Source organism: Apodemus sylvaticus, chromosome 22 (assembly GCF_947179515.1).
Source record: "Apodemus sylvaticus chromosome 22, mApoSyl1.1, whole genome shotgun sequence".
NCBI lineage: Eukaryota > Metazoa > Chordata > Mammalia > Rodentia > Muridae > Apodemus > Apodemus sylvaticus.
The window spans coordinates 39,116,572-39,140,741 of record NC_067493.1 but is presented as its reverse complement, the minus strand read 5'-3'; the positions used below and the strand labels follow the sequence as shown (position 1 = coordinate 39,140,741).

General features: G+C 47.4%; 1 protein-coding gene across 1 annotated transcript; it reads left to right on the top strand.

The window, feature by feature from the left end:
• The first annotated feature begins 5,151 nt into the window (after positions 1 to 5,151).
• On the top strand, positions 5,152 to 23,980 carry Tmem248 (transmembrane protein 248). The gene is made up of 7 exons (XM_052168542.1): positions 5,152 to 5,388; positions 10,737 to 10,913; positions 12,854 to 13,139; positions 17,530 to 17,680; positions 18,792 to 18,975; positions 20,708 to 20,851; positions 21,615 to 23,980. Exons 2-7 carry the CDS (start codon positions 10,755 to 10,757, stop codon positions 21,633 to 21,635), a joined length of 945 nt encoding a protein of 314 aa, XP_052024502.1. The 5' UTR covers positions 5,152 to 5,388; positions 10,737 to 10,754; the 3' UTR covers positions 21,636 to 23,980.
• Positions 23,981 to 24,170: the final 190 nt, after the last annotated feature.

Sequence of the window (24,170 nt, the reverse complement as noted above, 5' to 3'; positions counted from 1 at the left end):
TGGTGGCACACGCCTGTAATCCCAGCACTCTGGGAGGCAGAGGCAGTCGGATTTCTGAGTTCAAGGCCAGCCTGGTCTACAGAGTGAGTTCCAGGACAGCCAGGGCTATACAGAGAAACCCTGTTTCGGAAAAAAAAAATCCAAAAAACAAAAAACAAAACAAAGAAAACAATAGTAGGTGAGGCTTGTTAAGACAAATCTTCCAGTCTAGAGAACATAATCTACAGCCTGGGTGGAACTAATGTTCCAGAGAGGCCTGGTCAATTACCTGGCCAAGGGGCCTCCTTTGGAAGGCAGGCTTAGTTTAAGCCATGCTAAAGAGAGGTATGGAGGTATTTCTTTGTCTTAGAGCCCTCTTCCAGAGATTCATTGAGACCACTCTCATAAAACAGCCCCAGTCACTTACCATAATAATAATTTACTATTTATAAAACTTAGAAAGTCTGTATATGCTGGTCAGGTTTAAAGAAAAAAATGTATAATGGAATTGTCAGAGTTTTGTTTTTTTCCTATCAAAGAAGGCCAGTATTCCATACACCATCTTGGTTTTTGGTTAGGTGGTTTTGTTTTGTGGTTTTGAGGCTGTGACTGTCCTGAAAGTCACTCCATAGTGAGACTAGGCTAGCCTTGAACTCACAGAGATCTCTGCCTGCCTTTGTCTCTGGAGTGCTGGGATTACAGGCATGCAAAGCAGAAAATACCAGGGTAATCAAGGAAATTGTGTGCACAGATGAAGGTAAAAAAAATGCATGCTGGGGTGGGGGTGGGGACATCCTCTTAGAGATGAGGCAGGAGGAACTGTTGGAGAACAGACCAGGAGGGGGATAATGACTGGACTGTAAAAAAAAGATATAATAATAATAATAACAATTATTATTATTATTTAAAATGCACGATGGTGCTTGGGTTATGCTGGAGGTTGCATGAGGGTGAAATGTGTTGGCAGTTTGAAGTGAATACAGGGTCTGGGTCCCTAGCTCCACAGGTGGCTGTGGTGACCTCACACAGCTTTCTGGCAGTTCTGATTGGGTGACTGTCCCAACCTGCCTATTTGTGAAAAGGACCTAACACAGGACACCATGCAGGATTCCCAGAGAGGGAGTCAGGGTGCCCCGGTCAAAGCATTGAGTGCAGGAGTGTAGAGAACCTCCATTAAGTGGGAACTGAACTGGGGTTCCCTGTCACAGGTTTTGCTAACAGCCTTGTCTGAGGAAGGACTGCACGCTGCATCTTAAGAGCACAGGACAGAAGTAGCCGGTACAGCAGACTTTCCAACACAAGGAAGATGCACAGTGCTATGTCTGAAGGCTTTTCTGTTTATATGTTATACAGCCTCCTCTGTGAAGGAAACGCATGTTTAAGAGCACTCTGACCTTTGACCCCCCTCTACGGAAGGACGGAAGTTATCTTTACACTAGATGACCTTTTCGGTAAGATGAACGGGGCTTTTCTATTCCCGTGTGCTTTTCGTCTTGTACTTCCTTATCTTTGTTCTCCCTGATAATAATCTATTAAACATTCCATTTCCTCATAAGCCGATTTCCATCATGGTTTGATGACCACACAGTGGTCTTTGTATGCAGTTGTCTTTAATAACAACTCAGCATTGGGCTTACTCTGCATCCCCAGAGATTCCCACATGAGCCCCCATGCTTCGTTTAGCTGGGTCCTGACGTCTGCTCCTTCGGCTCCACTGTCTCTAAACCTGTTTTTCTTTGAGATAGAATATTCTCTCCCCCCTCTTAGGACTTCTTTTTTCCTAAGCCTCTTATTTACCCTGTCTCCAGATTTCCTTGCAAGTGACAGTGACATAGACAGGCTACCAAAAAAGAACTGGGTGATGTCATCCGATTCTGGGATTTTTTTAAAATCTTTTTAAAAACGGTTCTTCCGGTTTTTCCTGTGGCCTATAATTATCTTAGTTACTGTTATGTTGCTGTGGAGAGACACCATGATCTCTTATAAAAGAAAGTCTTTAATTGGGGGCTTGCTTACGACTTCAGAGGGTCAGTTCATGATCACCGCCGTGGGAAGCAGACAGGCATGGCACTGGAGCAGTAGCTGAGAGCTTTCCCTCCTCATCTATAGGCAGAAAGCAGGGAGGGGTGATAGTGGGCGTGGCATGGAGTTTTGTGAAACCTTGAAATCACCCCTGGTGACACACCTCCTTCAACAAGGCCACACCTCCTAATCCTTCCCAAACAGTTCCTCTAACTAGGGCCAGGCATTCAAGCGTCTGGGCCTTTGGGGGCCATTCTCATTCAGACCACTATAATATTTGCTAGATTATAGGCACTAAATAAAAATAACAATAACTGTTGTCAATCAACAATAAAGAGTACAGAGTACAGAAGACCCTCTGCCCAAAGAACTCTCAATAGCTTCTGCAGCCTCCTAGGTTTCAGGCTTTCCTTGCCTGAGTCCTGCTTGATGTTATAAATATTGATTTGATGGTGTTTTACTGTGTATTTCTGCCTTTCCATCTGCTACTTGCACTTATTCAAAACCAAATGCATAGCAGTGGTAGCCAGTTCTCTTGGATGGTACCTGGAGAGTGCGCACATGCTGTGCACACACAGACATGCACACACAGACATGCACACACACGCATGTCCTATTTGATTTACCTGGGATTTGACCTTGAAGTTCTGGGGGAGACAGGGAGCAGGGTTCCACTTAGGCATCTATGCAGAAGCCACCTTTGTTAAGGTTCTAAGCTCCACCCCACAATTACCTGGCAATGGCCAGGTATGCCCCGCCCCACAGTTGCCTGGCAACAGCCAGGTAGGCCTGGCCTATAAAAGAGGGCGCTGGTTCCCCTCCTCTCTCTCTTACCTCTTGGCACTCTTACCTCTTACTCTTCTTGCCCACCTCTCTTGGGCTCTCCTCCTCTCCCCCTCTCTCCACATGGTCATGGCCGGCCTCCATTTCTCTACTCTCTCCCTCTCTCTGCCTTTCTCTTCCTCCACTACCCCATTAACTCTCATCCTCTGCCCTGAATAAACTCTATTCTACACCATGCCTGTGTGTGTCTGGCCCCTTGGGGGGGGGATCCTGGACACCTGGACATGGCCCCCGCCTAGGCACCCCCCTTCCCCCACACTGCTGTATACCATTCTCTCTAAACCTCTTTCTCTTTTTATGAACATAACAATGGGGCTGAAACCCGGGAAATAACATGCGTCCATTCCGTTGCCTTGAGGTCACCCCCACTTCTGGAAGTAACCTCTCACCTATGCTCTGGAAGTAAGCCAGATACATTTACTGGCTCTTCAGGGTGAACTTTAGTTTGTCACTGAGACTTTAGGAAAAGGGGGATAAACATCGTATAGTCTTTACCCAAGGAGACAATTCTCACAAACGTTCCCATGTCCCACGGCATTAAGAAAGAATCATGGGGCCAGCTGAACAGTTGTGCATACCTTTAATCCTAGCACTAATGGATCTTTGAGTTTGAGACCAGCATGGTGAGTTTTAAGCCAGCCAGGGGTAGATCGCAAGACCTCATCTTTTTGTTTGTTTGTTTGTTTGTTTTGAGACAGGGTTTCTCTGTATAACCCTGGCTGTCCTGGAACTCACTCTGTAGACCAGGCTGGCCTTGGATTTAGAAATCCGCCTGCCTCTGCCTCCTAAGTGCTGGGATTAAAAGCATGCGCCACCACCGCGCGATGCAAGACCTTATCTTTTTTGTCAGTTTTTGTTTTTTTTAAGACAGGGTTTCGTTTAGCTGTTTAGCTCCTGCTTCCTGAAACTCATTCTGCAGACCAGGCTGCCCTCAAACTCAGAGATCTGCCTGCCTCTGACACTTGAGGGCTGGGATCAAAACACAGCCTTCCCACTGCTCAGCAACTCTGTCTTTAAAAAAACAAACAAAAAAAGGCAAGACCAGACAAATGGGTAGATGTAACTGATCTCCAGGGTTTTCAATAATCATGTATGAAGGTCAATATTAATGTGGTCAGAGGGATTAAAAAGGGATAATATTTTGCCTCTTCTAAGGTCAATCTAGGGCCTTGGGGACCGAGACATGGCTTGAAATGAAATGTTTCGGCACCAATGAAAGGCAAATGCATCAATGAAGGGGGCTTAAGAAGAGAGGATGGGGTTAAGGGAGTGTGGCACGGCGGTGTGGGGGGAAGGGGGTGCCCAGGCAGGCCCTTGCCCCAGCACTTCTTCCCCCTGAGGGACCACACGCACACAGACATGGTATAGAATGGAGTTTATTCAGGGTAGAGGTTGGGAGTTAATGGTAGAGAAAGGCAGAGAGAGGGAGAGAGAGAGAGTAGAGAGAGTGAGTAGAGAGTAGTGGAGGCTGGCCATGACCACGTGGAGAGAGGGGGGAGAGGTGAGAGTGGGATGTGGGGGGAGAGAAAGAGGAGGGCCAGGTCAATGGGGAGGGGCATACTTGGCTATTGCCAGGTAAGTGTGGGGAGGGGCTTAGACAGAATACCAACAACTAGTGTGCTAAAAGCACCACGACTAAGGTAATTTATAGAAAATATAGTTTATGTTAGTTTATAGTTGCTGAGGGTTGAGTTCCTTATGGCTGGGGAGCATGGCAGCAACTGGCAGGTCTGCAGATGGAGCAGCAAGCTCAGACCCCAACAAGAATTGCCTTGTGGGATTCCTTTCATTTTGTTGCTGTGTTTGTGTGACACTGAGATCCTTATTTATTTTTTAAAAGTACCTCAGCCTCAGAGCACTGGGATTATAGTTGTGTGCCACCACACCCAGTTTTGAGATTTTTTTTTTTTTTCCTTTCCAACAATTGCTCGAACTCAGGCAGAGCAGCATAGTTGCTCCTCTTTGGCTTCATAGAGAACAGGAATCCACAAGACATCTGTGTCAAAACAAAACAAAACAAAACTCCAACGAAAATCATGTCCTCTTTACTATCTTACACCATACATACCAAGACGTGCAGAAACACTTCGGTTAGGAACTGAGCAAGCTCACCGCAATCCGCGAATACGAGTGACATACTTCAGGTAGCTCCGTATTCCCATACCTTTAGCAAAACGAAAACAGCCTACCTTTTCCATCCCTCCCCCCCTCCCCCCCCCCCCCCCCGCGCCGCTCGCCCCGGAGCAATTCTGTCCCTGCCGCGCCGCCGTCGCTTGCGGGGTCAGAGGTCACGGCGGCGTTACTGGTGACGTGGTTTTTCTGCCTTCACCCGGAAAGGCCGGCATTCGCAGCGCGCGGAGCCGGCGTCCCGTTGGCGCGCTCTGGCCTGTCTTCGGGTCGTCGCTTCGGCCCCGAGGAGCCCTCGCTCGCTGTCTCTGGAGCGGCAGAGAGGATGGTGCGGGGCAGCCCGGGGCCCGCCGCGCGCCGCCGCGAGTGAACGGGGCCAGGCCGCGGGCGTCCGCGGAGCCGCCGGTCTGTGGGGCGGTGAGTAGGAGACGGGGTCCGGATCGTGGGCGCGTGGGTCGGGACCAGGAACCCTGAACCCGGGGCCCGCGGGCGTGCTGGTCGGATCGGTGCGCAGGCTACCCCATCCACCTCAGCTCCGCTCACCTCTGTATTTAGCTGGCCCCGTCCTGCTCCATCCACCTGAGGCCTGAGGCCTGCGGAGTCCTGCTCCCGGAGTCAAGGCGTATAGGTCGTCTGGATAAGGCTGGGTGGGACTACTAGCATCCCTTGCAATTTTTAGGGGGAAAGATGATTGTTTTGAAAAATTATTTAAATGAATTTGTGTCTGTTTGTGCACGTGACTGCATACCCACCGACTCCAGAAGAGGGCGTTGTATCCCTAGAACCAGAGTTAACACGCCATTGTTAGCTGCCTGATGATGTGGGTGCTGAGAGCCTAACTCTGGGCCTTTGAAATAACAGGTGTTCTTAACTCCGTAGCCATCTTTCCAACCTCCGTGTGTGTGTGTGTATGTGTGTGTGTGTGTGTGTGTGTGTGAGAGAGAGAGAGAGAGAGAGAGAGAGAGAGAGAGAGAGAGAGAGAGAGAAAGAGAGAGAGAGAGAGAGTTAGTTCATGTATTCCCTTTAAAATTTTTGACTTTGGGTGGTCAGAAATCTATCCAAAACAGGGTTTAATGCAGCATTAATTGGCTAGGATTTCTCTATGTAGGCAAGGCTTGTCTTCAACACCACTGATCTTCCCGATTCAGACTCAGTAGTTCGGACATACAGTTGTGTGCCACACTGCCCAGGCTTAACAGTGTAATAACGGTATTGTTTTGGTTTTAGTCTGAATCCTGGAGTCTGGGGCCTCACCCTGCCTTGGATAGTCCAAACTCACTACTCAGTCGAGGCTGACCTTGAACTCCTGATTCTCTTAGACTCCCGAGAGCTGGCATGGCAGGTGTGCACCACCATGCCGGTTAAGCCTGGCTACAACAGGTCCGCTGTCTTTAAAAAAAATGTGTAGTTCAGGCTGGCCTCCAACTCTTCTGTGTAGCTTGAAGTTGTGACCCTCCTGCCTCAGCCTCATATTGTGTGTGGCACCAGGCCCTGTTCACAAACAGAGTAGTGGTAGCCTGGCTAGTCAGGGGCTTGATTTCTTACCTGTCTTCACAGTTTAATACAACACATCAAGGGGTGATTTGTAAGACATGCCCCTTTAGCTCTGATGCAGAGAACCCAGAGGTGTGGAAATGGACTGAGGCCATGTCACAGTGGCCATGTCACAGTTCTGGAACCTGTATTTTCCCAGGCTTCTGCCGTTGCCTTGACTGAGTATTCTCAGGAGTGCATGGTTTTATAGCTTCATGCTTCCTTTTGACCCTTCTTTCCTCTCTCATCTAGTGCTCTCCTCTCCATACACGAGCATTAGAGAAAACTTGGTCCTGATGGGGGGCTGGGGGTGGGGATAGAGCACAGTGCAGGGGCTGTGGGCCTGCAGGATGGTTTTTGTCAGTATGGAAAGTCTGTAGAATTCTAATGGGCCGGCCAGACCTGGTGGCACGTGCCTGTAATCCCAGATCCCTGTGAGCTGCCACTGGAGCTGCTGCCCGCCAAACCCAGGTGCTCTGGAAGAGCAACCGAGCCTTCTTTCCATCCCTACAAAACTTAGGCAATAACTGAAGTGTTTCTTGAAGTCGTGTCCCTGATGCCGTAGTTGGTGTGGAATTGATTGGTGGGTAGCCCTCTCACTGGCCCTGGTGCTGTGTGAGAGTCCATCTCTGCCACCTACATGCCCGCTTGTATCATTGCATGCTACCAAAGCTGGCTACTGACTTGGGCATTGATACCCACCTAACAGTTGGAGATAGTAAAATACCCACCCAGCGTGTGCTAATTGTGGTGCCCAGTGCGTTGCATGTAGTAAATTATTTTCTTCTTAGCTTGTTGTAATCTGGTTCTGCCACAATTAGCTCTTGTGAAAGAGAGTTTTGTTTTAAATTTATTTATTTTATGTATGTGAGTACATTGTCCTGTTGCTGTCTTCAGACACACCAGAAGAGGGTATCGGATCCCCTTATAGAAGGTTGTGAGCCACCATATGGTTGCTGGGAATTGAACTCGTGACCTCTGGAAGAGCAGTCAGTGCTCTTAACCACTGAGCCATTTCTACAGCCCTGAAAGAATTTCTTATATTGTTACTGACATCTTTAATTTTCTTGTCTCTGAGTTTTTGGTTATGGTTTAGTTTGGTTATGGTTTAGTTTGTATGAGTGTGTGTGCATACCATGGTATTCATATGGAGGTCAAAGGACACTTACATGAAGTCAGCTCTCTCCTCCCATCTTTATGTGGGTCCCAGGGATCATATTTAGGCCACCAAGGTTGCCTGCCAAGCACCTTTACACCTGACTGATCTCAACAGCCCTTTTTTATTTTTATATTTAACTGTTTTAAACATCCCTAAGTCAAGCAGCTCAGTAGTTCAGCCTTTGTTTTTTAGCCGTGGTTAGGATTTTAGAAGTCGCAGAAGCACAGGTGTGCTGCAGTTAATTCTGCTGAGTGTCACAAAGCTGACCCGTGCCCTTTCAAGTGACTTGTGTTCTTAGAACCTGAGGGTTGTTGGCGCTACCTTCCGCACACTTAGCTGCCTTTTGCCCAGGTTGTATGCAGTTTGCCTTGGTCTGGTGTCAGTGAAGTAGTCTAGGTAGTACACTGGTGACCTGTATTCGTCTGTCTTCTGTGCTTGAGGAGTCGGAGTTCGGCTCTCTCTGGCGTCCTTCCCCTCAGTCCTTGGACTTCTCAGAAGCCATTTTCCACCTGTCATTTCTCACTACCTGGTCTGTTGGAGAGAAAGTGGGGAGTCGGCCAGCCATGGGGCCTGGTTCAGAAACCTTGCATCTCTTTGCTGATAGAGACATACTTACAGCCTCTAGTTTCCTATTTGAAAATGAGTGTGAATGGTAGAAAGGACTTTGAGTTTTGGGAACTATTTGGAGTCCTGTTGTTCAGAATGCTTTTGTGCTAGGCCTGGGGTTGCACCCTTGTAGCCCTGTATCATCCCAGTGGGAGGCAGAGGCAGGAGGCAGTTCAAGGCCTGCACTGTTTGAGAATGGCTTTACTGTAGAACAGAACACTGAAACTTCTCACTCCTGCGTAACTATAACTTAGTACTGGTTGGTTAACCTCTCCCTATCCTTACCTGCTGTCAGATATTTTGAGGCAGAGACAGGTAAGAGTATTTCTCTACTCTTGAGTGATTTACAGTTAGAGATCTAGACAACTGGGAAGTTTCAGAGGTGTCACCCTTGAGTTGCCCTGGGTTCAGTTTCTAGCACTGCATAGATGTGGGGGTTGTGGTGCATTCCTGAAATACCAGCTTGTGGAGGTAGAGGAGGGAGGATCTGAAGTCCACAGCCCTTCTGGGCTGCATAGCCAGTTTGAGCAGTCGAGTCCCACCTGAGTTCAAAATAACGGAACTACAAATAACTACAAATAACGGGCTGGAGAGAGAGGTGCCTCAGAGTGTCAGTGCTTGCTGCTCCTGTAGAGGCTTTGCCTTCAGGCTCCAGTGTGAGGCCGGTGTGAGCAGGCTGACAACCACCTTTCGGGGATCCGATGCCCTTTGCTAGCCTCCAGTTAGTTACCTGCACACATGTGACATACACATAAATAAAAATACACCTTAAAGCAATTCTATGCCATTATGTTTAAAAGCTAATATAAAAAGGGACGATTTCTTAAAATATCTGTTTTCTCAAATTTGATTCATCATAAGTAAAAAATAGACATATAGCTTAAAATAGTGAAAGTAGCTAAGATATGCTCCTCAAAATAGAGAACAAATACTTGGCAGACTCAAATAGTTTTGTGGCCAAAGTCAATCAAATTTCTAAGAAGTAGAAATGCATCTTATTCCTGGTAGCACAGGCCTTTAATCCAGTACTTGGGAGGCAGAGGCTGGTGGATTTTTGTGAGTCTGGAGCCAGCTTGATATTCAGGCCATCCAGACTACACAGGGAGATCTTGTTTCAAGAATTGAAAAAAAAAAAAAAAGAAAGAAAAAAGATAAAAGATAGCTGGGCAAAATGGCAAGTTTGTCTTATTTATGAATACATAGAAAAATTGGGAGTAAAATATACAGTAGCTCTAAAAGTCTTGATCAGGAGCTGGGGTATAGTTTTGTGATTTGGCATGTTGTAGTTAGGGTTTCTGATGTTGTGTTAAAACACTATTAACAAAAGCAGCTTGGGGTAGAAAGGTTTATTTGGCTTCCACTTCCAGATCATCAAAGGAATTCAAACATGGCAGGAACCTGGAGGTGGGGGTGCTGCTTACTGGCTTGCTCCTCATAGTTTGCTTTCTTATAGCACCTAGGCCCACCAACCCAGGAGTGGCCCTGCCCAGAGTGAGATGGACCTCCATATCAATCATTAATTAAGAAAGTGCACCACAGGTTTGCTCGCTGGCCAGTTGAATGGGGCTTTTTTCATTTGAGTCTCCCTCCTCTAAAAGAACGGTAGCTTGTGTCAAGTCGACATAAAACTAGCCAGCTCAGCGTCCCTTCAGAAACCTATGTTGAGTCACAGATTCAGTAGTGAAGCATTGCAAAGCATTTTTGTGAGGCAAGAATTTTATTACAGCTGCTGCTATTGATGTTTCATTGGAGTAGGAAAGGGAAAAGATACAGGGACTCTGAAAAGTACTGCTAATGCACTTGTTCTCAGTCTGCTTGTCTACATAGACAGCTGAGAGAGGTCAGACAGCTCAGTTAGAATCAAGGGCACTTGATGGGCAGATCATTAGCTAAAAGTCTCATATGTGCATGAACTAATTATAATAATGTACTGTGTGTGACAGTCTCCTGGAGCCCAGCCTGATCAGTATGTGGCCAGGGATAAACTTGAATTCATGATCCTTTTGTCCGTCGGTCTCTCTCTGCCTCTGTTTCTCTCTCAGTGTCCCAAGTGCTGGCCTTACAGATGTGCCTCCCTGCCTGTTTTACACGGGGCTGGTTGTGGGACCCAGGGCTTTGTGTACATTGGGCAAGCACTTACATAGTGAGCTAACAGCTTCTCCCATTCCCTCTACTTTATTTTCCTTTTTTAAAAATAATTTCTTATTTTCTTAGACAGACTGTCTTATATAGTTTAGGCTGGCTTTGCTCGTAGCTGAGGATGAACTTTGACTCCTGATCTTCTACTTCCTGGAGTCACAGGTGTGCACCACCATGCCTGGCTCTGTCTAGTCTTCCAGATGAACTCACTGCATGGACATTTTCTCAGGTTCAGCCTTTGTCCACAGTACTATTAAATGAGACTAGAGTGAGCGCTGCAGCTTAGTGCAGACGGGCCTCCAGTCAATCCCTGCTGAATGCCTTGCAGGTTGCTGCTGATAGAAGCATGTTCAGCATTAACCCCCTGGAGAACCTGAAGGTGTACATCAGCAGCCGGCCGCCGTTGGTGGTTTTTATGATCAGCGTCAGCGCCATGGCCATCGCCTTTCTCACCCTGGGCTATTTCTTCAAGATCAAGGAGATTAAGTCCCCAGAAATGGCTGAGGTCAGTATGTTCCGAATGTCTCCTTGTGCTGGATGGACCTCTTAGAGGAGTGGATGGAGCACAGGTCTTTTTATATCTGCGGTCTCACTCTACTGCAGGCTGTGTGCTGACCTGGAACCTGATGTGATCTTCCTGTCTCAGCTCGTGAATGCTGGGATTATGTGTTGTGTATAACCACTCTGGACAGTTCTTTCTGAGACAGGTTTCCTGAAGCCCAAGCTGGCCTTGAAATCCATATCCTCTTGGCTCTGCTGTTCAAGGGCACACATATAAATACATCAGCAAAAGATACATAGTTATGTAGAATTTCCTGGCTTTTTCCCTGTGACTGGCTAGGGAATGCCTAGTTGTTTTAAGTAATGCTGTCAGTTTTATGTAGACGATTTCAGTAGAGAAACATGCATTTGGGAGAGTGTATGTATAAAACAAACACACACTGCGTGTGGTGGTGTACTCCTGTGATCCCAGCACTGGGGAGACCGGAGCAGGAGTGTGAGTTCAAAGTCATCCTGGGCCCTGTAGTAAGAGCATGCGTGTTTCAGAAGCGTCTGAAGAGAGTTGAGGGGGACTGGAGAAGGGACCAGTGAGTGAGAGCCTGGATAATGACGGGCGTCGTGACGATGCGGTGACGAACACACAGCCTTATGTGCTAACCAGAAACATTGAATAAGAGTCTTAGATCCTAAAGAGAAGTAAAGGACACTCATTTCCAGGATAGTTCTTTTTCTTTATTATAGTCCTAATTGGTTTATTACTTATTTACATAGTCTCACTATATGGCCCTGCTGTTCCGATACACAACAGATCAGGCTGACTTCTTGCTCCAAAGTGCTGGGATTAAATGTTTGCACCACCATGCATTTTATGTATATGTGTGTATGTGTATTTATTTAAATATAGATGCATGTTTTGCCTGCATGTGAGTCTGTGTACTCATGCATGCAGTGTCCTTAGAGGCTGGAAGGTGTTGGACTCCCTGTGATTGGAGTTATGAGTTTTCAGGCATGCATGTGGTGCATAGCCATACGTGTTGACAAACACCCATATATTATTTAAATATATAACTCTTAAAACAAAACAAAACAAAAGCTAGTTATAAAATAAATGGGAATTAGTGATTTTAATGTGTTACCACTTTTGTTCAAGAGCCTCTGCCCCCTTTTTTCCATCGAAGCAGGGTTTCTCTGTATAGCCGTGGCTGTGCTGGAACTCACTCACTCTGTAGACCTGGGCAGGCCTCGAACTCAGAGATCATCCACCGCCTCTGACCAACTGATTTTTTTTTTTTAATTATTTAGTGTCTATGAGTGTTTGCCTGCATGTAAATATGTATGCCACGTGCCCAAAGAGCACAAAAGGGATATGGGAAACTCTGACACTGAGTTTCAGATGGTTGTGAGCCACCCCACCGTGTGGGTGCTGGGAACCAAACGTGGTTTCCCTGTAAGAGTAGCAAGTGCTCTTAGCCACCAAGTCATCGGGACAGCCCTCGAAACCTTTTTGTTTTGCATTTATTGACTTTTATGTGTATGGATGTTTTGCTCCCATTTATGTCTGTGCCAGGAAGAGGGTATCAGGTACCTTGCAACTAGAGTTACAGTTAGTGTCAACTGCCCTGTGGGTGCTGGCAATCTCTGGAAGGGCAGTCTTTCCACCAAGCTCTCTCCAGCTCTTCAAGATCCCTTTTTTGAGTTTGATCTTGAGCCAAGTTGATTTGTCTCTTAATTACAATATGCTGAATTCTTAGCCACTGCAGTGTTTGCAGATGACCAGAGCTAATGTAATTGTATCAAACTGTATCCAGATGCTGAGTTGTGACTTTAATGGTCAGCCTCATCTCATTCTTTTTTCTCATGCTGTGTAGCAGTCCAGGGTCATGCCCGTTTCTGCCTTGGAGATGCTAGGACTTCACATTTTCTCTCTGTTTTATTTCGCTGAAGGATTGGAATACTTTTCTGCTCCGGTTTAATGATTTGGACTTGTGTGTATCAGAAAACGAGACACTGAAGCATCTCTCTAACGATACCACGGCCCCTGAGAGCACCATGACCGTCGCGCAGGCCAGATCGGCCACCCAGCCACCCCAGTCCCTGGAGGAGTCAGGCCCCATCAATATTTCAGTGGCCATTACCTTGACCTTGGACCCTCTCAAGCCCTTTGGAGGGTACTCTCGAAATGTTACACACCTGTACTCCACCATCCTCGGACATCAGATCGGATTGTCAGGTGTGTGCCAGCTACTTTCCTTTCAGAGTCTGAGGCGGCAGCTGAGGTAGGTTCCGTTCTCTTCTGTGTTTCTGCCGGTTCTCTTGAGATTGGACTTCAGGAAGTCAAGAAGGATGGGGTGCTGTGCGTCGTCCCTCAGTCGCACAGTCCGTCAGGTATCATACACAGTCTCTTTATAAAAGCTCGTCAGTCAGGACTGACGGGGTCAGAGACACAGCTCACTGTTCGAGCCCTGGGCTGGTGTGTGTGAGGCCCCGCGTCCCTCTGTAGCACTGGGAGGGCAAGGTAGGAGAGAGAGGCCAAAGTGTGGCTCAGTGTATTTGACCTTTGAGCAACATAGGTCTTACTTGCTCAGGACCATTTATACTTGAATTTTTTTTATTATTAGAAACTTTTTTTGTGTATATATGAATGTTTTGTATGGATGTATGTCATTGTGTGTTCCTGGTGACTGCCAACATCAGAAAAGGGTGTTAGATCCTCTGGACCTGTAGTTACAGGTGATCGTGAGCTGCCATGTGAGTGCTAAGAACTGAACCCTGGTCCTCTGCAAGAGGACCTCTGCTCTTACCTGCTGAGCCGTCTCTCCAGCTCTGTGTGAACCCAAGGGACTGTAGCAATAAAGGTGTAAGAATGCTATATTAGGTCATGAAGGCCCTGCAGCCGGGCTTGGCACTGGTACTAGTGTTAATCCCATTGTGTGGGAGAGTGGTGCAGTAGGACCGGGCGTTTCAGGCCCTGCCTCAAACACAAACAAGAAAGCTGGTGGCACGTGCCTTTAGTCCCAGCACTCGAGAGGCAGGGGCAGGGGCATCTATGCAAGTCTGCAGCTGTCTGGTGGTCTACATAGCAAGTTCTAGGACAGCTAGGGCTACATATTAAGACCCTGTCTTAAACATAAAACAAAACAAAACTCTGAGAATTAAAAAAGACAAGTTCATGGTGGTCATGAGATGGGAGCAGGAAGGTCCTAAATTCACCGATATGAGTGCTGAGTTTGAGGCCAGCCCATACCACGGAAAGACTAAGACATCTTAGAAGCATAGCATCCCATGCTGGCTAACTGTGATACTTTGCTGCTGCTGCTGCTGCTGCTGCTTCTTCTTCTCCTCCTCCTCCTCCTCCTCCTCCTCCTCCTCCTCCTCCTCCTCCTCCTCCTTCTCCTTCTTCTTCTTCTTCTTCTTCTTCTTCTTTCTTCCTCCTCCTCCTCCTCCTTCTTTTTTTTTTTTTTTTTTTTTTTTTTGTTATTTTTGCGTTTTGTTTTGTTTTGTTTCGAGACAGGTTTTCTCTGGCTGTCCCGGAACTCACTTTGTAGACCAGGTTGGTCTCGAACTCAGAAATCTGCCTGCCTCTGCTTCCCAAGTGCTGGGATTAAAGGCGTGCGCCACCACCGCCTGGCCTTGTAGCTTCTTTTTTATTGCAGTGGGGCCACAGAGCAAGTATCCACTTAGAACATGCTAAGTCACTGTGTGAGCAGTTCATCTGTCTAATGTCAGTGGCACCCAGCAGCAAATAGTGACTTTGCTGCTGTATATTTTTCCCTGTTTATGATACAGGAATAGATATGTGTGCTAATTGTTGGAATTGTAAAGCTTCCAGTCAACATCAAGCTAAATTGGTTGTTAATTTTAAGTCTGGGGAGTCAAGAATTAGACTCAGTTTTTTGACTGTGTGGGAGTCAGCACTCCGTCCTCACGTTGGTCAAGACACAGTGTATTTACAAACATATCTATGAATAGGTGTGCTGGGGTTTGTGTGTGGGTGCACAAGCAGTATACCTGTTCATAGATATGTTTGTAAACATAGGTTCCTAGATTAATCTTAGGTCATCTGAGGATAGGTTAATACTCCACTGGTGAAATGAGCCAATTCAAGCCAGATTAGATCATATTAAAGGCAGGTTTATTGAGAAGCTGCTCTCGGAGTGAGTTCAACGGCGCCAAGGACCAAGGCCTGAGGAGTCAACATGGGAGCTGGGGGCAGGGGGAGGGGGTGAAGAAAAGAGGGAGAAAGGGCACATACATTCCAAGGGAGACGAGGAGAGAGACCAGAATGGATTATAGGGAAGGTAGGGTTTGCCAGGTAGGGGTTGAGGGATGCTGGGAGGACCTGAAGGCCAGGTCTGCTTTGATATGTAAAATATGCACCTCAGTCCCTTGTCCCAAACCTCATCATCAGCTTATTTTCCCTTGACCTGCTTAGCTGTCATGCTGACTGTTACTTACTGTTGTTTGTGATGTCAGAATCTGAACTGGGGCCTCATGCAGGTGAAAAAGTGTTCTCTCAGGCCTTAGCCTTTTTTTTAAAATTTAAAATTAATTAATTAAGTATGTTATATGTGTTGTGTATTGCCTGCTTGTATGTATGGCTAATGTTCCATGTATATGCCTTGTGCCATGGAGGCCAGAGAGCACAGGATCCCCTTGGGACTAGTGTTACAGACAGTCGTGAGCTGCTGTGTGATGCTTCGAATTGATTCTAGGGTCCTATTAACCACCAAGCCATGTCTCCAGTCCCAGGTCTGCACAGTTTTAAATGTCCACAGTTTATTTAGCTGTGTGCTAGCTTCTAGGAAGAACTAGAAAAAGCCACAGACCTGGTGCCTTCATTCTTAAAATTTGGGAATTATAGAAGAGGTGAAAATAACAGGAATCAGGCTAGGGGTGTAACTCATTGGGTAAGGCTTGCCTAGCATGTGTAATGCCTTGGGTTTAGGTCCCAGTACTAAAAAAGATAAACCAAACACTAACCAAAATCCATATACTGCCTAGTTTTATGTCAGCTTTACTAGAATCATCTGGCAAGAAGAAACATCAGTTGAGAATATACTCCCACTAGATTGGCCTGTGGTTAAGCTGTGTGTGTGTGTGTGTGTGTGTGTGTGTGTGTGTGTGAGTGAGTGATGATTGATGTGGGAAGATACCAGCTTATTGTGGGTGGTGTTACTCCTGGATTGGTGAGCCTGAGCATTATAAATGAGCAAGCCATGGGGAACAAGCCAGTAAGCAGCACCCCGCCCCCCATGACTTCTGTGTCAGCTCCTGCCACAGGTTCTTGCCCTGGTTGAGGTCCTGCCCTGACTTCCCTAAACAATGTATATGACCTGAGAGATACAAACAAACCAACCCTTTCTTCCCCAGGTTGCTTTTGGTCATAGTATATAGTATGTGTGGGGTGGGTTACCCAGAAAGTTCATCATGAATTAACACTTATCAGGTGCTTAAAATGCTAATTAGGGGCTTGTTAAATGTATCAGTGACTTTTATATTGCTGAGTTAAAGCACCATGAACAAAGGAACTCAAAGTTTAGTTGCCCTAATGGTCCTGGAGGCTTGAGTTTCTGATAGCTGATGGTTGGGCTGCGGGTGGCTGGAGGTGGCCGGAGCAGCAGTGAGGGCTCACACTTAACCCCCCAGGAGGCCGCGAGCTCACTGTGAATGGCTACATAGAGAGGCCTTAGCTGTCCTGGATCTTGCTCTGTAGACCAGGCTGGCCTCGGCTCAGAACTCCAAGCTCCATCTGCCTCTGCTTCCCGAGTGCTGGGACTAAAGACGTGCATGCCCACCTCCAGGACTCCCCTCCTCTAACAGGGCCACACATCATAATCCTTCCCAAATAATTGTACCAACGTGGGACTAGTATTCAAACATTTGATCCTATGGGGACCATTCTCATTCAAACTACTACACTAACCAGCAAAAAGCATGGATTATGGCCATGCCTGCTTGTATGTGCTAAGCCTGGGCACAGTAGGTCCAGTGGTGTAGGAGGCCATGAAAGGAAGCTGGGAAAATCTGTAAAGCCTTTGTTCATTCTACGGGCTGGCTGGACCTTAACGCCTTTGGGTAGTCATGTCTTCAGGATGCTGGCGGGGTCCCGCCTGCTGCCTCCACCCATAGTGTGTGGACAGTTGGTGCTTCGAGAGTAAGGACACAGATCAGTCCCGGGAGCCTCAAGGAACAAACATCATCTTCTCCTTATGACCTCAGAGCATCTGATTCAGTGCAGGCTTCGCTTCGCTGTCCCGAGGCCTTCCGAGTCTGTAGAAGGCTTTAGGTGCAGGGGTGCTGGACGCACATCCACAGGGCAACAGTTGCTTCTGAGTGAAGTCTCATTGGTACATAAGTCACCCCCCAGCTTGCCCACCTCTGTTCCTTTCTGGGCTCTGGCATGGCTCCCCAGCCCCAACTGGAAAGTAGGAGCCTTTTGTGAACTACTTTGTGGCTGTGCTAGTCTGGTGGGCCTCATAGATCAGGACAGATCAGAAATCCCACAGGGCAGGTGTGCAGGCCAGTCGGTACCTGCTGAGTTTGCCTTCGGACTTACTTGAGTATCAGCAGTCTATAAATTTCTGCCTGTGTCCACTAATAAACTGCTGATTCTCCCGCAGGCAGGGAAGCCCATGAGGAGATCAACATCACCTTCACACTGCCTGCTGCTTGGAACGCCGACGACTGTGCCCTCCATGGCCACTGTGAGCAGGTGGTGTTCACATCATGCATGACCCTCACAGCTGCCGCTGGAGTCTTCCCTGTCACCGTGTAAGTGTCCTACACATTTTGGAGGCCAAGACGACTACTGGCAGGAGTCGGTTCTCTCTCCCATTGGGGATCCGGGGACTGAACTTGGGTTGTTAGGCTTGCTGGCAAGCACCTTTACCTTCTGAGCCATCTTGCTGGCTTCAGTGATTATTTAATTTAATTTGGAATTCTAACTTCTCTATAAACAGATGTGCCAGTTTGGGGTTGTAGCTCAGTTGCTAGAGTATTGGCTTAGCATTCATGAAGTCCGGGGTCCCATTTCAACACAGAATAAACTGGGGATGTGAAGTCCACCTGTAGTCCCAGTACTGGAAGGGGGGTGGGGGGAGGATCAGGAGGTCAAGGCTACTCTTGAGACTCTTAACAAACCAAACCAGAAAGAAGCCCCGCCCCCAAGCCAGTGCTTCAGTGGGGCAGCGGTGCTGTGGCTACTCCAGACCGTTCCTACTAAAGGAATCATGGGTTGGAAAAGGAAGAGCCTGTCTGTCCCCTGCCAGAGTAACCTGTAATTAAAGGTGCCTAACAATAAACGTTCTCTTCATCTCTGTGACCCAGAAATTATATTTTATTTTATATATTTTTAAATCTTCATTTTTATTACTTTAAATTGTATATATTTATAGGGGATGGATATATGAGTACAGTTATTTTAGTTTTTTGGGGGATTTGTTTTAAGATAGTCTCATGTAGCCTAAATTGGTCTCAAACACTATATAGTGGAGGTTGGCTTAGAATTGCTGATCATCCTGTCTCATTCTCTGGAGTTCTGGGATTACAGGTGTCCAATCCCATGCCTGGCTCCTTATGTGTGTTTTTAAAAAAAAAATGAAAACACCATAGGAGTTTGATGTATTGGCTCACCCCTGCAATCTAGGTACTCGTAGGCCAGCCTCTGTTATGTATTGAGATCCTGAGTTGTGTGTTGTTACACGAGTAACAACAAGCAACTGGCAAAACATAATGGTTTCTGTCCCAGAGGAGCATGGTAATTGCTCCAAACGTCTTCTCTCTGCTCTCCCCATGTTGCTCTGTTCAGTGTCGCTGGTGCTGTGTGGAGGGAGCCTGAATAAATGTTTCAGGTCACTGAGCTGGTCTCTTCTCTCCCCTGCAGTCAGCCACCTCACTGTGTCCCCGACACATACAGCAACGCCACACTCTGGTACAAGATTTTCACAACTGCCAGAGATGCCAACACGAAATATGCTCAAGACTACAATCCGTTCTGGTGTTATAAGGGCGCCATTGGGAAAGTCTACCATGCGCTAAATCCCAAACTCACCGTCATAGTTCCAGATGTGAGTAAGACAAGTCTGCTTCGTGTGTCTGTGACTGTGTGTGCGTGTGCATGTGTGTACACATGGATCCTGGAACTGTGAGTATAGGAATGCTAACATCCTGGGTTAGCTCAGCCTTGGCTGAGCTAGGTTTCCACTTGGTTTGGAATACTAGACGGTAGAGCTGCGGCTGTTTTGGTACATTTGTGGTTTAGAGAAGCCTGTTCCTTAATTATGTGTACTTTTCAGCAGCAGATCTGTTGTGTTTATAACCCATAAGGGTCACTGTGACCTTATAGCCCTCATAGAGATTCCTGTGAGGCTTTATATGCAGAGTATCTGCTTAATGTCTTCGTTAGCAATAGCTGTGCTGTTTAGGGGGAAAGGGTGGAGTCCTTCATAGGACGAGGCAAACCTTTGTTTGTTCCTCTTGGTTTTAGACAGTATCTCACTGTGTAGCTCAGGTGGGCCTGAGAAGTGTGATCCTCTTGCTTCAGCCTCTTGAGTGCTGTGATATAGGCTTGTGCCGCCATGCCTGCTCTAGAGTGTGTATTTGTCTTAACACTCAGGCCCGCATAGCATTTAACCTCAGAGGAAAGAGGAAGCTGTCACGGTAGCAGTCAGTGGGTACCGCCTGCCGCACTGATGCTACCCTTGCTCCTTCCTGAGGACGCTGCATGGCCTTCTCTTTATTTTTACCTGGACTGTCCCCCTTTCAATTTCTGTTCGGTTATGGATGTGGGCAGCCAGAGAGCTGCCAGTGTGGGGTGGAAGGGAAGGCTGCTTGATGGATAGAGGCCAGATTCCAGAGCCTCCCCTGCCCAGCCACAGCAGGGCACGCCTGCCTTGTCGGGCGTGCTTGTAAAGCATTCATGCACTCACTGGTCTGGGGCTGGAGAGATGGCTCAGCGGTTGGGAGCACTTGCTCTGTAGGGGACCAGAGTTCACCTACATCAGGCAGTTAGTTCACAGCACCTGGAACTCCAGCTCTAGAGGACCTGATGCACCCTCGGGCTTCCACAGGCACCTGCACACACATGGCACACACACATATGTAAAAGTAAAAATCTTAAGACTGGTCTGGCCTGGTATATATGTATTCCTCAGATCCTGGCACTTGGGAGCTGGAGCAAGATGAGTTCCAGGCCAGCCTGTGCAACATAGTGAGCTCTAGGTCAAGGTGTACTCAAGAGTGAGACTCTAAAATAGGCCCTGAGAGAAGGTAATAGGAGGTTGCCACAGTCTCTCCCAAGCCCCCCTCTACTGTGGTTACATATGAGATCTCAGGAATGAGGCTAGCCTGTGCCCCTTCCTGCCAAGCATATAGTGACAACAGAAGGAAAAGGGACGCTGTCTCTGGGATGTGCCAGCTGTCCCGTGCAGGGGTGTCTCAGAGGGAGGCAGCAGAGCAGCTGCTTTGTGGGCCCAAGAGGACATGTCAAAGCAGAGCAGGACTCTGGCAGGTGCTGTGCAGCTCCCCTTGCATGGAAGGTCCGTGTCTTCACGTAATGACAACCAGTTTGGTAGTTTTGGAGACACGTAGAGAGATTGCCCTTCAAACTTAAGAATTACTGTTGGGGGCTGGAGGTGGAGTCCAGTGATTGTCTAGTGTGTGTAAGGCCATGAGTTTAATTCTGAGCACCACACAGGTGCGCCACACAGGAATGAACTTGCCCCGCAGGCATGGAGCTTGGAGCTGCCTGCCGCTGGACCGTCAGTGATGGAATGCTTGTCTGGTTCCTTTGTTCCTCAGGACGACCGCTCATTGATAAACCTGCATCTCATGCACACCAGTTACTTCCTTTTCGTGATGGTGATAACGATGTTCTGCTATGCAGTTATCAAAGGCAGACCCAGCAAACTGCGGCAGAGCAATCCTGAATTTTGCCCTGAGAAGGTGAGTAGTGGGTGGTCTGGCTGGCTCTGCCAACAGGCCTGTCTCAAAAAAAAAAAAAAGTCAACTTCATGGTAGCTGTTCTGGAATAATCTCTGATGGAGAGGTCATGTCCCTCGTGCCTCTTTACCCCTCAGGTCTTCCTTCAACTCATGAGTCCTCCAGCAGAGTGCCTCAGGGCCCATCAACTAGTGGCTAGGGATGTGACTTGTTTAGTACAAGCTTGAGGCCATGGGCACTTGGTAAACCAGACATGGCACATGCCTGTAATCTCAGAACTTGGAGGTCAAGGCGGGGGGATCAGGAGTTTGAAATCATCCTCAGCTCCACAGTGAGTTTGGTAGCCTCGGCTACCTGAATTCTTGTTTCAAAAAACAAATCCGAGGTCAGGAATGATGGCACACACCTTTAATTCTAGTTCTCAGAAGGCAGAGACAAAGGAACCAATTGCTTCAAAGCCAGCTGGTCTACAGAGTGTTCCAAGCCAGCAAGAGCTATAGAGACCTTGTCTCCACAATGAATGAATGAATGAATGAATGAAAGGTTAGCTCGCTAAGCATAGCATAAGTGGTTTTGCAGGTTGGCACCTGCTTAGCGGCTGACTTAGGGTTTTATTCATTCCTCTCTGAGGTGAGGTAGTTTCCTTAAAGTCTTATTAATTCCCTTGCCAAAAGGTAATAGGTGTGCGTAGTCAGCATGGCCTGCGGCATCATTCTAGGCACTGCAGCTCTCTCGTTGACTCGGTTGTCTGCTTGCTCTCTTCTAGGTGGCTTTGGCTGATGCCTAATCCCACAGCTCCCCATTTTCTGAGAGACCAAGAACCATGATCATTGCCTGCTGAATCGGCCAGGGCCTGGCCACTCTGTGAATACACGATCTTGCAATGTTGGGTTATTCCAGCCAAAGACATTTCAAGTGCCTGTAACTGATTTGTACATATTTATAAACATTGATCTGGAAATTGGTCCTGTGATGCACGTGCTTTGCCCTGGATGCACCTGAACTCGTCCCCTCACTGAGGGGCAGGAGGGCACAGACATGGGCTTCTCCATGTGGTGCCAGGGGGATGTGGGGATCTTGCCAGAGCTGAGCCAGAGCTGAGCAAGTCGCGTTCCAGCGCCAGTGGGCCGAGGTTGGCTGCGGCTCTTGTTTCCGACTGGTGTGTTGAGTGTGGGAAGCTGTTTGCACCTTTGTCGGGACACTGCATTTCAGAAGCCACTATTCCCTCCGGTGGCTCTTACATATCTGTGGCTCAATGACCATATAGTGACAGCAGTAATTCCTCCTCAGTTTGCTTGCAAGGGATTTACTGTTCTGCTAGTTAGGACAGGCATGCTTGTCTCTCCTAGATAAAAAGGTCGCACACCCAAGTCATTTCTGTAGTGAAGAGCAGAGTTCCATTTCTCCACCGGCAGCTGGTAACTGGAGCGCTCTGTTCCCGTGTGCTCCTGGGAGAGACGTTCCTGGCTTGAGAAGTAGCTGTGTAGTGGAGGCACAGGGCGGTGCCAGCCCACTAACTTCACAAGGCAGAGAGATGGTGGGCTGCTCTAACGCTCACAGCTGGGACTTGTTCTTTTTTTTTTTTTTCTTTTTTTGAGAAAAAGAGATACATCTTCTTCATCTTTTTCATTTATTTTTTTTGCATTCATTTTTGTATATCACACATCTCCAGAAGGACAATGACCATTATAGGTATGGAATGTGGAACCGAAACTGGGGAGATCTGAAGGAAGGACGCATGAGGCTCTTGATGGCTTGCTAGTCAAAACCAGAAGCATTTTCCTTAGGACAGTTGTGACCCTCTGGTTCCTCTGTCCCATTGCCCTCTCGTATTCCATATAGAAAAATCATTCATGATCCCTTCTGCCCGTTATTTGTATTTTCAATGTTTTAGTATCAACACCTTGCCTTAACAATCCCCATGCAGTGTTCTCTCGAGCAGTGTTCCAGACTTGTTGGGTGCGAGGATGAATGCATGTAAGAGTAGCCGTCTGGAGGCTGAGGCAGGAGAATCTCGAGTTCAAGGCCAGCCTGGGCCACACACTGACACCCTGTCTCTCAAATGAAGAAAAACTACTTAGGTATGTCAGCACTTTCGTCTCGTGACTGTAGTTTGTCTCAATTGGAGTTAACTTGCTATATTCTGAAACTTACTGGCCTGGAGAATTTTATCCCAGGCATTCTTAGATGGAAAACAATACTTTTGGGTTTTCTTCTAAATTGAAGCTTGTTAAAATAATCACTGTAGTTACCTGATGCACTAGTATTGTTTAAAGCAGAGGTGAGTTGCTTCTAAGATGGCTAATGTGTGAATTTAATTTAGTCTTCTCTGAGACTTGGAGACCCGTGGCTTGGCTGGTAGAAATGTGTCATCAGGGCCATCAAGCTTCAGATCAAGCTGCTACTGAGTAACAAGACCCAGGAGAGTAAGACTCAAGAATCACGTTCACTGGTCTGTCCATCTCAGCTGTCCTTGTGTTAATGACAGGCAGTGGCTGGGATCTGTAGGGAGTGGCAAGGAAGAACATCCCCAAAATGTTTGGGATGTGACCCATCCTGAGGCCAGATACATACTTTAAAGCCCAAATATTCATCATAGCAGGTAGACAGATGGAGGATGGCTGGGGAAGGAGGTTGTGGGCTGAAGTTTAGGGGACTGCAGACACATCTGGGCCTGGTTCTCAGCTGCTCCTTGCTGGTAAACCTCAGAAATGGAATGTCAGAGTGGGCCACTAGAGACCTCTGACCCCAGCAGCACTGGCTTGTCCTCAGACGTGGGGTGTAGTCAGAAGTCAGTGACTTCCTGGGAAATGGTTGTTTCAGATCATATTGATCTCTTTCCTTTTGTCTTTCACCGTATGGTATGACTTGAATCAGTTTTGATTCTATGTGTAAGTTCTCATCGTTTGGAACCTGGTATCTCTGTTGTGTTCTTGGCAGTGCATAGGAACCCAGCCTCCTGTGTTTTGACCCTCCTGCAGGCACTGTGGGACTTGAGGGCAGCAGATCCATTTCCCGTCCCTTGCTGCATGACGGTTCACTAGCTGATCTGTGATGGCGTCCCTCCCTCACTGATTTTCTGTGTTTGAAGTATGTGCATATGTGCTTTACACAATAAAACATCTGGATTTACTTGGTTTGTCGTCTTTCCTCCAGCCTGATTGGTGTTTTGTAAACAAAAAGTGTAAGCAGGGAGCCCTTCCGGGGGTTTGCAGGCTGTTTTAAAGTATTCTGCCATAAGGTCAAAGGGTGGCCAGTGTTTCCTGCTAAGGCGACCTCAACAAATGCATGTACAAAGAGTGTAAAACCTTGTATGAGATCA